This window comes from Solanum pennellii, chromosome 1, assembly GCF_001406875.1.
Source record: "Solanum pennellii chromosome 1, SPENNV200".
Lineage (NCBI taxonomy): Eukaryota > Viridiplantae > Streptophyta > Magnoliopsida > Solanales > Solanaceae > Solanum > Solanum pennellii.
This window is the reverse complement of record NC_028637.1, coordinates 103,246,366-103,263,094: the sequence shown is the minus strand read 5'-3', so window position 1 is coordinate 103,263,094 and position 16,729 is coordinate 103,246,366. Positions and strand designations below refer to the sequence as shown.

General features: G+C 32.7%; 3 protein-coding genes across 4 annotated transcripts; 2 read left to right on the top strand and 1 right to left on the bottom strand.

The window, feature by feature from the left end:
- Positions 1 to 1,951: 1,951 nt before the first annotated feature.
- LOC107008500 (fatty acyl-CoA reductase 3-like) lies at positions 1,952 to 5,527 on the top strand. Of its 2 annotated transcripts, none has more exons than XM_027918165.1 (11): positions 1,952 to 2,173; positions 2,334 to 2,428; positions 2,526 to 2,629; positions 2,792 to 2,991; positions 3,075 to 3,157; positions 3,258 to 3,450; positions 4,057 to 4,218; positions 4,312 to 4,393; positions 4,522 to 4,791; positions 4,942 to 5,069; positions 5,216 to 5,527. In XM_027918165.1, the coding sequence occupies exons 2-11, from the start codon at positions 2,350 to 2,352 to the stop codon at positions 5,361 to 5,363; spliced, it is 1,449 nt and encodes a 482-aa protein (XP_027773966.1). In that variant the 5' UTR covers positions 1,952 to 2,173; positions 2,334 to 2,349; the 3' UTR covers positions 5,364 to 5,527. The 2 variants fall into 2 exon arrangements, with proteins under 2 accessions (XP_027773966.1, XP_015063052.1); XM_015207566.2 differs by having other exon boundaries at positions 1,957 to 2,173; positions 3,057 to 3,157.
- Positions 5,481 to 6,210, bottom strand: LOC107008507. The gene has a single exon (XM_015207577.2). It carries the CDS (start codon positions 6,115 to 6,117, stop codon positions 5,665 to 5,667), a length of 453 nt encoding a protein of 150 aa, XP_015063063.1. The 5' UTR covers positions 6,118 to 6,210; the 3' UTR covers positions 5,481 to 5,664.
- Positions 6,211 to 11,995: 5,785 nt separating this feature from the next.
- LOC107005068 (ankyrin repeat domain-containing protein 2B-like) lies at positions 11,996 to 16,656 on the top strand. Its single transcript, XM_015203556.2, has 9 exons — positions 11,996 to 12,102; positions 12,339 to 12,369; positions 13,244 to 13,392; positions 13,756 to 13,968; positions 14,070 to 14,218; positions 14,648 to 14,813; positions 15,225 to 15,317; positions 16,030 to 16,169; positions 16,323 to 16,656. The coding sequence occupies exons 1-9, from the start codon at positions 12,094 to 12,096 to the stop codon at positions 16,420 to 16,422; spliced, it is 1,050 nt and encodes a 349-aa protein (XP_015059042.1). The 5' UTR covers positions 11,996 to 12,093; the 3' UTR covers positions 16,423 to 16,656.
- Positions 16,657 to 16,729: the final 73 nt, after the last annotated feature.

The following is a 16,729-nucleotide window of genomic DNA, read 5'->3' as shown; positions in this document are numbered from 1 at the left end:
TAACATTAATCTCCTTATAATATGGTAATATTAATAGATCTCGTAACAACTTATTTGAGATGATCAGTAATCAATTGGAAAATTTTTTAGTAGAATTATATATAGAAAGAGATTTACAGTAACTAGAATAACTACTTAAACAATTACACTTAAAAAAAGTTTTAATATACAATTAGTTGGCCATATGATCAAAAAGTTTATTAATAAACATAGAAGTGAAGTTTTACTAGGTAAGTTAAGGTGATTTATTAAGTTAGGCCACTAGCTATGCTAGGAGTGCCCCTGCATTAAGGTTTTAAGTAGCTTATCCAAGAAAGCGCGAATGTAAGTAAGCGCACAATTTCATTATTGAGCTGCTTGGTGGGGATCAACAATTATCGATGCCAAACTTAAACTAGTACTGCCACCCCTAAGGTTTGGTCGAGTTATAAATACTCCTCCATCCAGGAGCGGATCCATCTTTAGTCAAAAGGTGTAAAGTAATATGTCTTCTTTGAAAAATAACATTGTATATAGAGGTAAAATTTAATTTAATAAATATATCTATAAAAGTATTGGACCCAAAGCTGGATGAGGAGGGTATTTTGGAGCCAATAGGTGGATGAGTGGTAGCGTGTACCATTTTCAATACTTCGAGGTATTTTATGCCCTTTTTCGAAATTTAAATTCTACACCAAACTTTTAATTTTTATAAAGCACCCGCTGTAGTAATTGTTTGCGTTGTATTACATAATTTTTTACGTAAATACCAAAATAGTGATAGAATTTTTAGTGAATTTGAAAGTAGTGATACAGTTATTGCTGAAAATAATGAACAATCGGCTTAGAGTAACAAAGCTATGTGCTTAGTCTATTTCATGATGTATGGAGTGATGCTTGTTGCTCTAGTGTCATGGACATTACTTCTTATTTGTTGCATCTTATTTGTTGCAACAAATATCCAATTGACTTGTAATACAAACCTATGGTTAATTTTGATAGTTTTTAAAATTAATAGGTATAAATATCATATTTTTTTAAAAAATGAAATATGTTTTCCAAATATTATGACCAAACACATGGTGAAATTTTATACAAATAATATTTGCAAAAAAAAATTTGAAAATGTATGATGAAACACTAGCGAAATGACTTGCCAAAGTTTTGGTAGAATCTGCCTAAACTAATAATTTTGCATTAATCATAAAAGTGCACTTTATTCATTATTCTGAAAAGGCATGCAAAGTCTCGTGTGGACAGATAAAAATAATGAAGCGTTCTTTTTTTTCTTTCATGATAGCGAGGGAAGCTTATAGTTGCTATTTTTTAGGTGCATATAAAGTAAAATTATTGTTCCTATGAAATAAAAAAGTAATCCACATTATGAAACTCCCAATATGATGAGCTTGACCAAAAAGACAAGCTCCTTATTTTCACCGAATAGAGAATTCAAACATGGATCAGAATTTAGGAGTAACAATCTCTGTCATTGACTTATTACTTATAAGTAACTAAGTAAGGCAACATACATATTTAGTACGAATACTTTAATTAGTATACTCGATAATAAGATTTGACTCGTCCCTAAATAATATTAACTGTTTTTGTAACAATAACCTCAAATTAAAAAAATCTTTTCAAGGTTAAGAAAATGATAAGATCTTTACCTGAGAGGATCAACAATGTCTCAATTAAAAAAAAATTAAATTGATTGGCTATATATGATCAATTGGAAGGAATTTGGTACAGAAGAGATTGCATATAACTTTAAAAAATGGAGTAATTAATTTTGCATCTCTAGAAGACTGAAGAATAAGGTGAAATTTTACTAGATATATTTCACATGTTTTATTAAGATTTAGATTTAGGCCATTAGGGATTAGCTAGCTCCAATATTGAACTGCACCTAACTAAAACTAGTACTGTCACCCCTAAGATTAAAACTAGCACTGTCACTCTAAGATTGTGGTGGAGTGATAAGTATTACGCATTTTTACTCAACTATCTCGGATTTGAGCCTTGTGTATGGCGCGAACCCGGAATAGCCGGCACCAGTACCGGACACCAATGAGTAACAGGGGAAAAAACTAGTACTATCTTAAGATAAGACTTTGGCAATTCATTATAAATAGTTGGACAGGACTACAATTGCTACTGCACAGATAGCCTACATTACTTTCTTGTTGAATATTTGGTATGTAACTTAAAATCCAGGTGATTTTGTGTATGTGCAAATGTAATACTCAGTTTTCCAGTACAATTTCCCTGAAATACATACTTTTCCAGTACAGTACTTGCAACACGATAATATCTAATGTATAAATATTTACATTATTAATTTCCTTCATCTCTAGCTCACATTCTCCATCAATGGAATCGTGCTGCATTGAGCAATTTCTCGAGGGAAAGACCATTTTCATCACTGGTGTAACAGGCTACCTAGCAAAGAGTAATTTCTCTATCTCTATCTCCCCCTTTAGGTTGAACTAATCGTGCTTTGTGAATAATATTAGTATTGCTACTGCTCCCATTGTAAATTCTTACAGTTCTCACTGAGAAGATACTCAGAGTCCAACCAAATGTGAATAAGCTTTACTTGCTAATAAGAGCTCCAGATTCAAATTTAGCGAAACAACGCTTTAACAACGAGGTATATACATACTACTAAACTACTACTCCTATATGATTGTATGCAGCAGCAGTAGAAATAATAGCAGCTAGCACATTAAACTACACGACCGTAGTCATGCATTACCACATGAGAATTCAAGATTATCAGAGTTCACTGCTCCATATGATGTTTTAAGTGCAGGTTATAAAAACTGATCTGTTCGGAGTTCTGAGGGAGAAGTTGGGCACCAACCTACATGGCTTTATCGAAGACAAAGTTTTCCCAGTTGTAGGGGATATAGATTGTGATAGTTTGGGGATAAATTCTGAGCTGAAAGATGAGATGTTCAGAGAAATAGACATAATTGTAAACTCAGCTGCAACAACTAGATTTGATGAAAGGTACATAAAGAATGAAATTATTTTTCTTAAATTAGAACGAAAAACTTTATTCCATATTTTTGCAGATATGATACTGCAATTAGGACCAATGTATTGGGTGCCCTGCATGTTCTCAATTTTTCCAAGCAGTGTTCAAAACTTATGATGCTTCTCCATGTAAGCACAGGTCAGCTCCATCATTTATTATGTGTGTTCTCAACCAAATTTCATTATCATGTGATTTCTTTGGGCGTATTAACTTTAGCATAAGAACTGATTCTTTTCAGCCTATGTTTGTGGGGAAAAGGAAGGATTGATACTAGAGAAGCCATTAAACTACGGTGAGACGCTTAATGGAAGCTCTCACTTAGACATAGACGTGGAGCAAAAGTTGGTAGAGGAGGCTCTAAAGGACCTTCAAGATAGAAATGCCACTGAAAAAGAAGTTAGGCTAGCTATGAGAATTCTAGGTATTGAGAGGTAAAACTATTCATAAAATCTGTTAAAGAATGACAAAAGTCTCACATCGGTGGTTAATGAGATGGGTGAACTCCTTATAAAATTTGCACAATCCTCCTCCCTTTGAGCTAGCTTTTGGGGTGTGAGTTAGATCTAAGACCTAATTTCACATGGTATCAGAGCAGGGCCCGTCTCACACGATGTTGGGATCCCCAAAATCAAAATTGCCCACGTACCAGATGCTAAGCACTGGGCGTGAGGTGGGGTGTTAAAGAATGACAAAAGTCCCACATCGCTGGTTAATGAGATGGGTGGACTCCTTATAAGGCTTGGGCAATCCTCCTCCCTTTGAGTTAGCTTTTGGGGTGTGAGTTAGGCCTAAGACCTAATTTCACATGGTATCAGAGCACGGCCCGTCTCACATTGGTGGTTAATGAGATGGGTGGACTCCTTAGGCTTGGACAATCCTCCTCCCTTTGAGCTAGCTTTTGGGGTGTGAGTTAGGCCTAAGACCTAATTTCACATGGTATCAGAGCAGGGCCCGTCTCACACGATGTTGGGTCTCATCAATCAATATGTCCTATTCATTCAAGACAAGTGTATATATATATATATATGATTCTTCAGGGCAAGGCTACATGGATGGCCAAACACATACTCATTCACAAAATCAATGGGAGAGATGCTTTTGGGACACCTCAAGGAGGATCTCCAACTCATTATTCTCCGGCCAACGATTATATTGAGCACCTACAAGGAGCCATTCCCTGGATGGATTGAAGGAATGAGGTAATAATTATATACCATTTCAGCACAGAAGGGAATTAGAGAAGCGTAATTCTTGCTAGTAAGCCAATATAATCTGTTTCTTCCTTCCCACAGAACCACGGACACGTTCATTGTTGGCTATGGTAAAGGAAAACAGAAAGTTGCAATGGGTGGCAGAGACACCATAACAGATGTGGTATGTGAGTCAGTCATATATATATATAGTGTACCTTATGTCAGCTGGTATAAATCAGTTCATCCACGTACATTTTGAGTTACCAAGTATTTACTAATTCCTAAATGCTATCTTACAATTTTGCCTAGATTCCAGCAGATATGGTTGTGAACTCAGTCATTGCAGCTATGGTAGCCCATCGAAATCCATCGTCCCGAACAACTGTTTACCATATTAGCTCGTCTAGGAGGAATCAAATCAAAATTGATGATTTTATACAAAATGGCGTTGATTACTTCAAGAAGAATCCATGGATAAATGAAAGAGGAAAGCCAGTCAAAGTGAAGCAATTTCACTTACTAGATAGCATGGATAGTCTTCACAAATACATAGCAATCCACTACATGCCATCATTAAAGGTTAGATTTGCATAGTAAAAGAGGGAAAGATCCCGATATGTAGGAGCGATGTATTATAAAAGAATACCGAGGGTGTTTATGAATGCTGACACGCACTTCAGCATTGATGGCCTACCACTAAGCTAAGTTTATAGTTTTAACATGTTTCAGATATTAAAGTGGGCAAACTTTATACTTTGCCGACATTTGCAAGTCCAGCAGACAAACTTACAAAGAAGGATCAATCATGCCATTCGACTAGCTGAACTCTACAAGCCTTACGTGTTCTTCAAAGGAATGTGAGTTTATAATTTGTTCTATGTTAATATTGATTTGGACACCTCGATATAACGTCTGATATACTATACTAGTGGAAACTGATTGATCAAACTTAAATTTGTTCCTAATTGATACTCTAACAACATTCATACTTGATTTATCCCAGTTTCGATGATACGAATGCTGAAATGTTGCGAATGGCAACAAGAGAAAGCAATGCAGATGATACATTCAATTTTGATCCGACAACCATTCAGTGGGATAAATACTTGAAGGAAACTCACATACCCGGATTAGTAAAGTACATTTTCTAAGAAAACAGATTTTTTTTTAATAAAGCAAGTTCTCTAAATCCAAATAAAAAGTTGTGTTGCTGCTTAAATTCCATTATGTTGTTTTCTAATCCGTTCAATAAACTATTCACATTATTATAATTTATACTATGTAATAATATTGAATCAGAAGAATATATAGCTAATTAGAATACAAGAACAACATACCGATTAAAATCCCAGTAGAATGTAGCTAGAGAGGCTGTTTAAATACTTATTATGCATTTTTAATTTAACACAATTCAGCAAGTCAAGTCCAAATTGATAATTAGGGAGAGATCTGTTAAGAAGGATGAACCTTTTTAGAGTGAGAAGAAATTGCTTTAAAAGCAGATTTCATTGAAGCACCAGCAGAGTTAACAGCAGTTTCAATATACTTTTTGGCAGCAATTGTAGCCACTTTCTCCATAACTTTCCCCATATTTCTAGCTCTTTCGGCAACACTCACTAGGCTATCATACTCAGATTTAGCCATCTCATTCATCTCCTCTTCGAATCGGCGAAATTCATCCATGGCTTCTTCCATAGCAGTGTTAAGATGATCCTCTGCTTCTTTCATGAAATTTTCAGCTTCTTCAAGTTCTTTTTCTTGATCCAATTCCATGGCTGCCCAAGCCTTGTAAGCCTCCACTTCAAAGAGCTTCATCAGATCATCTTCTATAGTGTAAGGATCGAAGTTCTTGTCACAAAGAGCTTGCTCCGAAAGAATGGCGAATTGAGCAAAAAGAGACTCCATTATTTTTTTTTTCTTCTAGAATTTGGGGATGGAGAAAAATGATTGAAAAAGTATATTTAAACAGCAACACCTATTTGGTAAAGGAATGTCAGATGAGGGTCACACCAACGGTTAAGTTGAATTTTATATCAGTAGTAACTTTTTCCTCCACGCGAATTCAAATTAATCGGCAATAAACTTAGTAGTACACAACAAAAACGATAGAGTAAGTAGATGTTTGGATATATAATTTTACTCACAAAGTAAAATTAATATTTAAATATTTAATTTTATTTCATAATTTCATATTGTATAATTAAAAAATTTCATTTTACAATTCTAGATTATAATTTCATATTAAATGTTGAAATGATTCTAAATCATAATTTTAAATTGCACAATCAAATTGATCCTAAATATATATATATATATATATGTTAATAACAGGGAGTGGGCCAGAAATTTTGCGTTTTTGTCAAAGCCATCAATCCTCATCCTACAGAGGGGCAATTTTGTGGGTAGTGTGATTTATAATTAATGCTTATTGGAGGTGGCCAATTACATCAAAAAGTTATTGTTTACGTATAAAAAATTGAGATGTAATAAATACTAGTGGCCCTAATCTCTTGTCAGCATTGGGTCACTACTATAATCACACCCTGAATTCAAGTTTCATCGAAATTCATTGACAAAATAATTTCAAAGTAATTGGTACAAGAAAATAAATTAGATCATAATCGAGAGATGTGTTGAAATAAATGAAGAAAATGTGTGAGATAAAGATAAGAAGATTAACTTCATAATGCAAATATTTGTACATTAGATATTCTCAGGTTGCAAGTACTGGAAAATTGAGTATTGCATTTTCACATATACAAAATCACCTGGATTTTTATTTAGGTATCAATATTCAATCCGAAAGTAATGTAGCCTATATGTGCAGTAGCAATTGTTGTCTCGTTAAAATATTTATAGTGAATTCTTTTGATTTTCTATTCGGTGCTTGATATTTATTTTGAAGTCTAAATTTCAAAGGTGATTTCATATTGATCACCACTCAAATTCAAAACCTTTAATTTGATTAACATAAAGAAGTACTTATAAACCATTACTTTACCATAACTTTTTGAGATGACAATAACAGCTAAGGGAAAAGGAAAAATATATTTCTGAGTTATCGTAAATGGTATATAGATAACCTTCGTCATATTTTTGGACATTGATATTTTTGTAGTCCAAAAACTAAAACATATTTGTCTCTCACTCTGACAATAAACCAAATTAATAGGCATAATTAGGTATGAAACTCGCTCTCTCAATAGTTTAGGTATGTAACTAAAAAAAAAAATTTAATATGTTTTTAACACTTGTCTATTTTTTTTTAACCAAAAGGAATAATTGGAAGCTAGATATGTTTGTGATTTTAACCACCGTTAATAGCGTAAAATTTAAGACAATCTCGCTGCACAATCATGTGAGATATAACTAAGAGTTAGTGTTTCAATCAATTTTGAAATAAATTCATCCGTTTTGAAATAACAAATACATGAATGTAAGTTGTAACATTCATTTATTTTAATTCTATGTTATAAACATTTGCAAGAAGTTTTTTTTTTTTTTTATAATTCTACATTATGGATTTTTGAAAGATAATTTTTTTTGTTTCCAATTCATGAACCTAATAAATTCTATTAACTAAAAAAAAAATTCTTGCAAAACTTTTTATTCTATAAATTGAGTTTCTTTTGGTTGAAAAAGATAAACATTCAAACAAAAGTACTTTTCCTTGAAAACACTTGTGAGACATTGATCAAAAGGTGAAATCACCAATTCAAGAATAGAAGAGCAACATTGTTGAATGCTACTTGTTTTGTGGCTTAGTTGAATCTCAAAGATAGAGTTGTTATTTATTCTTCCGATTGCTCGTGGGAGAGACTCCAACTATCTTCAAGAAACGTATTAACGTGCCTCTAAGCCAAGCAAATTTTATTTTGTATTCCTTGTAATTTTATCATTCTTGTTCATTTGTTCTAACAATATATATCCATTTTTCTTTGTTTCTCGCTACCCGGCCAATGGGTTTTTTCTTTTTCTTTTATTTTTTTGGGTAAATTTATTGCTCAGTCTGCTAGAAATGTTTTAAAAAATATTTTTTAAAAAATAAAATAAAAATAATTGCTTATGCAGCGAGTTTGTTATTTTTTTTTTTTAAATCGTTGCACAAACAAATGTTATTGTTATTGTTATAAAATCATTAATATTATCTTATAAGCAATATAAGAGAGAAGAATCAAATCTAATTATGTGTTTGATTATATTATATTATTAATTATAAGTTGTTTGTTAGAGGGTATATTGTATAAAATATATATTATAATAACATTGAGATAAGTAATGCTAAAATTAGTTATGATGAAACTATTTTTTATTTATTATTTAATTTGATACATTACGAATTGTTATGTCTTTAACATCCATGTTTATTCATGCATTAATAATTCATATATTTATTGCAAAGATCATAATTTGCTAGTATATATTAGTTATCCACCTTAAAACACTAAATATATGATGTATAAGGCTCAATATTCTACCAAACAAAAAATAAAACGATACCACATTTACTAATATATATATATTAAACAATGCTAAAGTATATATTACTATGTCTTACTTATAACAATGGCAAAGAAATTATTACTCCATTTTTATTTGTCAATTATAAACTCTGTGATCTTCAAAAATAATAAATAAATTCATACTTATTATTAATGCAAACTAATTAAAATATGACCACATTTAGGGAAAACTATGACTAACAGTTTATTGCAGCAGATTCTACCGAAAGTTTGGCAATTCATTAATTCCATCTCCCACCATATAAGGAAATTTTATCCTAATTAATATTATGTGCAATATTGAAAGAGAAATATACACATGACCAAATCTTTCAATGCAATTAGAGTATATTAATTTAAATTATATACAGTAATAAGTAGTGTAAGCACCTACTAAATAGTTGTCTACATTAATTTTAAATCCATCGGAGAGTCTAGATAAAGATTCGAGCAAGTATAATTAGGTCAAGTAATGTTTAATAGCTTTATAGATTTATGCCATGTGTACTATATAACAATTTATAGTTGAGATCCATTTATATTATATACTCATTATAATAATAAAATAACAAAATTGTCAACTCTTTTTATTTTTGAAAACTATCAAATAAAGCAATTAAGTGTACCCAAGCTATATTTTAAAGAAAAAAATTTTAAGATTGACAATATGCGTACTTCCTGACTTTTTACCCGCCAAACTTCTTCTTGAGTAATTTCACACATGTTTTTCTCCAAATTCTGAAATAATCTCCAAAAATAGATCAAACTTAAAATTATCATTGAGTTCTTAATGATAATTCAACTAAAGAACATGATAATACATTTTTTAAAAAAAACTTATTTGGAGGTTTTCAAATAATTATAAAAATATATTTATTCAGATTCTTCAAAAGTGTCGGATTCTTTAAAATTAATATGATTTAAAAAATCCAATACAAGTACGAGGTTTGACAGGTAAAAAAGTCGAAAAGTCCGCATATTTCCGCTAATCTTATTTTTTTCTTGAAAATATTAGCTATAGTACACTTAGTATTTTATTTGATAGTTTAAATCAATAAAATTAATTAACGATTTTATTTTTATTATTAAAATGAGTATATAATTTAAATGAATCTCAACCATAAATTATTAAATAGTACGCATGACATAAATCTATAAAATTATTAGACATTACTTAACCTAATTATACTTGACCGAATTTTTATTATCTGTATAATGGCAGGTACAATGTAATTAGGCAACTTTAAACAATAGTAAAATGGTTGGCGCCAATTTCTAGCTGTTTGTTATACTCTTATCCAAACACCTATATATTTTCCTTCTCCATATTATATAACTACAACGTCCATCTCTTCATTATTATATCATAAAAAAATAATGAAAGATCTTGACACTAATATAGTCCACTATTGGCTAGTTGGCCACCCAATTATTAGTCAATTTGAGTTTAAGCATGGACAAACTTTTGGTGCCACTTTGTTATTTTCAATATTTTCGATCTTAATTTATTTGTCTTTTACTCTATTATCTCTTCGTTTTCCATCACTCCTTCCCATCGTTTCCACCACCATCCTCCGTTGTATCACCGCCACTCACAGCTTCATCCTTTGTATCCTCTCGCTTATCATGGTCCTTGGATGCGGCGTCTCAGTCATCCACGAGATGGCCGCCAATATCCATGATTGGAATTGGATCATCTGTCATAATAGGTTAAATTACGAAAATGCCCTTCTTCAAGGACCCATTGTTTTTTGGAGCTACGTATTTTATATTTCCAAAATTTTTGAATTTTTAGACACTCTTTTAATCCTACTAAGTAGGTCGAGATCTCGACGACTCTCGTTCCTCCACGTGTACCACCATGCATTGGTGCCACTCTTTTGTTATTTTGGTGTTGCAAGTGGGCAATCCATGTGGCATGTTGGGGTGATCACTAATTCTTCGGTTCATGTACTAATGTATGCTTATTATTTCTTATTTGCTATTGGAAAAAGGCCAAAGTGGAAGAAATTGGTGACTAATGTACAAATTGGTCAGTTCATGTTTTGTTTTGTGTGTTTTGGGGCAGTGATGTATTATCACTTGACAAGTGAGTTTGGGTGCTCTGGAATTGATATTTGGTTCTACACTATCTGTTTCAATGTTTCACTTTTAGCACTTTTTCTCAACTTTTACTTCAAGACCTATGCCAAGAATAATTCCAAGAAAACATCATGAAGAAACTCACCAAATAAAAGTATATATAATTACATATATTGTAACTTGTGAGCTATATAGTGTGGTTGGTTATAAATTAACCAGTGAGTATATTTGTATTGTTTTACTTCTATAAGGATTGGAAATAAATTATTAGTGAAATCTCACATAATATATATATATACATATACAAAGTTGGTTGTATTGACTATTGAGAGTGGAACTTAAAGAAGTGTTATTTGAAAGTCTGAAGTTCAATAAACAAAGATTATAACATATATATATATATATGTGTGAATATGACTATAACAGATTGTATGTCATAAGGAGATTTAATTTCATAAATTATGCAAATTTGGCCCTTGGAATTAACAAATTATTAGATAAGTATCGAATGTTTAATTATTTTTTTAAAAAATTTTACTCTTTAACATTTTCTCTTAAAGTTTTTCATTTTGCTTAGAAGAGATATTCGATTATAGTCTAATAGATTCACAAATTGCGAGAAGAGAAAAAAAAGGACCACCTATGAATATACTAATTAGACACAAATATATCCGTTGGGTATTTGTGATTTAAAGAGTTGAATTGCCGGGTATTTAACTTTAAAAAAGATTATATAAATTGGATCTATTAGGTAAAGTATTTATTCAAATTAGATTAAATCTAATATTTCCTTTATATCGTGATTAGATTCCCAATCCAAACTATTTTACCTGAATACCCCGTTGTTCTAATTTCTAAACCGCTGCTATTTTCTAATGATATCTATATTCTTAAATACTATCGACGAGTAATTGAATAATCTTTTCACTGAAACAGAGTCTGTTTCCTCTATGATTCATCAAAATATACCCAATTTTTTTTGTCAAAGTTAGGGCCTTATATTTTAGGCCCAATATATGAATGTATAGTCTCTGAGGAAAGCCCAAAAATGGAGAATCTAAAGAAAGCATATGGGTGCCATTCATTTTGAAGATTGATGTGGCCCACTCATTATATCACAAAAACAAAAATATAGTATAAGGTTTTCTTGATAATTGAACAAGTCCATCTGTCAATTTTATCATTATCTGTGTCACACACAAAAACCCTTTTGATTTTTCTCTAACCCCAAATCTCCCCATTTACTCAAATACTCTCACCTTTTTTTTTTCTTTCACTTCTCTATCTCTTTGTAGCCATGTCTGAGGTATGTCATCACACTTCAATTTCATTTTGTTTTAATTCAAATCAAATCTTGTTTTCCCTTCTTGATTTAAGATTGGATTTTTTGAATTGGGGGTTTTGAGATTTTTGAGGGTTTCTGGGGATTGCTTTTGTTTTCGTCAAAGAATCTTGTTTCTTGATATTTGTATGTTTTTACCTTTCTGGGTTTTTGTTTTTTCTTGGTTTTTGATTCATATAGCTTTAATTTCATTATTTCAGGGAGAGAAGGTTTTGCCGACTGCATCCAAAGGTATAAGTCATCGCCCTTTTGATTGATTGATTTAATAGTGAATGTTTAACGTGCATAGTAGTTGTATGTGGATTTTAGTATATGAATGAACTTAATACCAAAAAGCTATTCTTGAATGTGAGGAGAGTTGACCTCAGGGATAAGTGTGTGGATGAAAGTGGGGATGATTACATTGACATTAGCTATTTGAGTTATTTAATCGAATTGATTTGAAGTAATTTTCGTCTTGATATATTTAGTAGAATATGCTGAATGAAGAAGCAATCATGTGAAAATTTAGATTTGTTTTGATGCTGTGGAATCAAGCAAAAAGTGTGCAACTTATATTTGATTAAAAGTCACTTAGACAAACAGAGTTGACAGTGCTACAAACTTGGTTGGAAGGCATGTCTCAACCTCTAATAATACTACTCTCTTAATTGGTGCATATTATGTTTTTTTTATCAGTTCATTGGTTGATACATATGACTTAAACAAAAAATGTGAGTATGACCAAATATGATTACGCCTCAGTCCAAACTGATTGAGGTTGACTATAATAGGCATGTGTGCACTTTCGTATATCTATGGGTCAGGATCAGGATGCCAGAATGAATACTTGTAGTTGTCTGAATGTTGGTTGCCTGCTGTCTATCGTTGTTTTGGAACATCGTTTTTTGTAGATTTTATTTATTTTATATTTTCTCATGACTTGGAATTATCACATTGCTAGTATTTTGAGCTTTACAACTTCTTGTACCTCCTACCAATGATGACACTTTTATAGCATCATGAGTGCTCTAGAAAGTTGTCTTGATATGAGTTCTTTCTGCTAGAAAAAGTAATTGCTATGTGGAACACACTTTGAAGAAAGTTCAATTTTTCTTTTTTTCAGATGAGAAGTCTGGGGCAGCTGAGAGTAAAAAATCTCCTGAGTCTTCTACCGTGGAAGCACCATCAGGAGAGGGGAGAACAGCATCTGCTGCGGCTGGAGCTGGAGTCCAAAATCCCTTTGATTTCTCAGCCATGTCTGGACTTCTCAATGTACATACACGTTTCTATGCAGAATAAAAGTTCTGTTATGTTCAAATATTTTAAATAGTAAATATAATTACATATTTAATTTCATTTTGGTCGAATACATGGTATTTGAGATGTGAAAGTACAAGTGGGTTACAAACTACTTAGATGCAAAAACAAAGCTCCCGCACTTGGTGATAACCTATTAAAATTATATCTTAGTAATGCAAAAAAAAAGTTCTATTACCATCAACTTGCAATCAATTATACTTTTAATTTTGCTGCCTTTCTTGTCATTTTATTTTTATTGATTAACAAACTTTGAATTATTTATATAGTGTCTTTTGGTTTATTCTGCACATTTCTTTTATGTTGTGGCTGATGTAGGACCCTAGTATCAAAGAACTAGCGGAGCAGATTGCAAAAGACCCTGCATTTAATCAGATGGCAGAGCAGCTGCAGAAGACCTTTCAAGGTGCAGCAGTGGAAGAAAGTGTTCCCAACTTTGATAGCCAACAATACTACTCTACAATGCAACAGGTTATGCAAAATCCTCAGTTTATGACCATGGCTGAGCGGCTTGGTAATGCATTGATGCAGGTATCTTTTTGCCTCATGTTGTACGAGCCACTGGATTTCTTAATGAGAAATGTTTCTTCTTGAGTGATTGGCACATGATTTGTTTACTTGTTTTACTTCAGGATCCATCCATGTCTGGCATGCTTGAGAGTTTGTCAAACCCTGCTCAGAAGGAGCAACTTGAAGAACGGATGGCGCGCATCAAAGAAGACCCATCACTCAAACCAATCTTGGAAGAGATAGAGAGCGGAGGACCAGCTGCAATGATGAGGTCATATCTCCTATTTGTTCTGATTTAGGTTGCGTTAAGTGACGTTAATTATTCCCTTCTCGCTTCTGGTCAACCAGAACTTAAGTGATATCCTATACTTTATTAAGCATGTGACTTCACTAAGCTAATTTAAATGAATCTAACCATAATTTCAACCTTTAAAGAATATATTCAAAATTTTTATCCTTGTCACATTTTAAAGTTCTAAAATGAACACAGCGCCACAAATACTAATATTGCAGGAAACTTTTTGTCTGTAACAGTAAGGTGATAAATGAACATGTAATAGTTTAATTTACTAAGCTTCTGGCTTGAGGGGAATCTGTGACACTTTTGCTGATATCTGTAGCCTTTTTTCTGGGGTATGTTGCCTTTTCTGTTAGGCGTAACGACTGTAATGGTTGGTTTTCTTTTCCTTCCTTTTTTCAGGTATTGGAACGATCAAGATGTTCTGAAGAAGATTGGTGAAGCAATGGGTTTTGCTGCTGGAGGAGAGGGTGCTACCTCTTCTGGAATACCTGGGCCAGATGAAACAGAAGAGGCAAATGAAGATGAATCTGTTGTTCATCAGTGTGCTAGTGTTGGTGATGCAGAGGTGCCTTTTAAATTCAACTTCCTTTTGCTGTTGGGGCTTAAACGTAGGGATGTGGTAGTTCTATTTTGCGATTTAGTTCAGAAACCTTTAACTTGTTTGAAATCCCTTCCCCTTCTAGTCTGAGATTACCCTTCTGTCAACTCCATGCATGCAAGATGTGTTCCTTAATTACGCTTATGATCCTTTTGATGTGAACATTATAGTTACACTTTGGCAAATAAAACATTATTTTTCTCTTTGCTTTTATTATGAACAATCCTGTTAATTTTTTGTTATATCAGAAAGCAATTTTGTGTCAATATGCCTATGCCTGTATTTTCTTTTACCTTAAAATTGAACTATACCCATGATCACATTCGAGACTTACAGTATTGTCCATCTAAATAAATAATTTCTTTAATTGGAGTTTAGGGCTTGAAGGCAGCACTAGCTGCTGGTGCTGACAAAGATGAAGAAGATTCAGAAGGAAGGACAGCATTGCATTTTGCTTGTGGATATGGCGAGGTAAGAAGTTGATCGATATGATGTTCATATATGACCTTCAGTATATTCATGTATGCCATATGTTTCAGTTTGCTACCTAAATATTTCCAGCTTTCTAGGTGATCCTTTTTGGCTTTCTTATGAAGCTATCAAAGTTCCGAAGCTTTCTTTCAGGAATCAAGTCTTTCTAAAAGCACCAATTACTTCTCCCTTAGAATTTGTGTACTTCGGAACTCTTATATATTTTTTTTCAGCTTGTTTAGCCTTAGCAATTTAAGTCTGAACAGCAGATGTTTTGCCAATTTTAGAATTTCAGCTGTAGAGGTGTGTAGCCACGCTTGATGGTACGGGTTTGGTATAGAGTTATGATACATTGTTTCTTTTCTTTATTAAACTGTTTTGGTAAGCTCTCTTTTTGCTTCAGATTCAGAGCTAGGAAATCATTATATACTTCTTCGGGTTTACTTTTACCTAATTAACAATAAGTATTATATACTTTTCCGGGATGGATTGAGGGGCACAATAACAGTATCATTTTACCAGCAGTCGTCAATCAGGAAAAAAAAAAGGAAATGAAAAGTTTCAACATCCTCGTATAAGGAAATTTCCATATTGTCGAGATAGGAGGTTTAAGGTTGATTAGATGTTATTTGAGAGTATATTACCGTTGAAGTAAAGCCAATGTTTCATCAAATTTCTTCTGAGCTAAAGTGGTTTATTTTATTTCTTTCAGGAGAAGTGTGCTCAGCTCCTTGTTGAAGCTGGGGCAAAGGTTGATGCATTGGACAAGAACAAGAATACTGCTCTTCACTACGCTGCTGGATATGGTAGGAAGGAGTGTGTAGCACTGCTGCTGGAGAACGGAGCCGCTGTGTATGTTTTACTTTTCTACAATCCTGCTGATACTGGTTTTCCCTCACATATCTAATTGTGAATTATTTTCTCGTCCAATATACTAGATTTGATGAAACACTATATGCTTAACACATGCAAGTCGAAGTAAAAGTTATTCCTTTGTTTGTGCAGAACTCTTCAAAACTTGGACGGGAAGACGCCAATTGATGTTGCCAAACTCAACAACCAGCAGGATGTCCTAAAGCTGCTTGAGAAGGATGCATTTCTGTGAACTGGCATAGATGTTTGGTCATGTACAATTGAAACTTTGGATGTCACAGAGTGTGATTCAAGACATCTGTACTTTGAGGATCTTATCCATACTTCTAGTGTTATCTTTGCCAGTGTATAATTTTATTGTTTTTCTAAGATTGTGCCTGTTCGAAGAATTTCCTCTGGATGTTTTGTATTTGTAAACATCTTTGCTACCATGTCAAATTAATCTTCAACAATTTTTTTTTTCCAATCGACATAGTAGTTTTCGTCTCTACCTTTACAACGTAAGGGTAAGGCTACATACATCCACCCGCTTCAAAGAA

Excerpts from the sequence above, each read along its gene's own strand:
- LOC107005068 (XM_015203556.2), top strand. Across the intron at positions 15,318-16,029 it reads TTGCTTGTGGATATGGCGAG|GAGAAGTGTGCTCAGCTCCT; the intron begins GTAAGAAGTTGA and ends TATTTCTTTCAG. Across the intron at positions 16,170-16,322 it reads CTGGAGAACGGAGCCGCTGT|AACTCTTCAAAACTTGGACG; the intron begins GTATGTTTTACT and ends TTGTTTGTGCAG.
- LOC107008500 (XM_015207566.2), top strand. The coding sequence starts at position 2,350 with ATGGAATCGTGCTGCATTGAGCAATTTCTCGAGGGAAAGACCATTTTC. Across the intron at positions 2,429-2,525 it reads AACAGGCTACCTAGCAAAGA|TTCTCACTGAGAAGATACTC; the intron begins GTAATTTCTCTA and ends AAATTCTTACAG. Across the intron at positions 2,630-2,791 it reads AACAACGCTTTAACAACGAG|GTTATAAAAACTGATCTGTT; the intron begins GTATATACATAC and ends TTTTAAGTGCAG.
- LOC107008507 (XM_015207577.2), bottom strand. The coding sequence starts at position 6,117 with ATGGAGTCTCTTTTTGCTCAATTCGCCATTCTTTCGGAGCAAGCTCTT.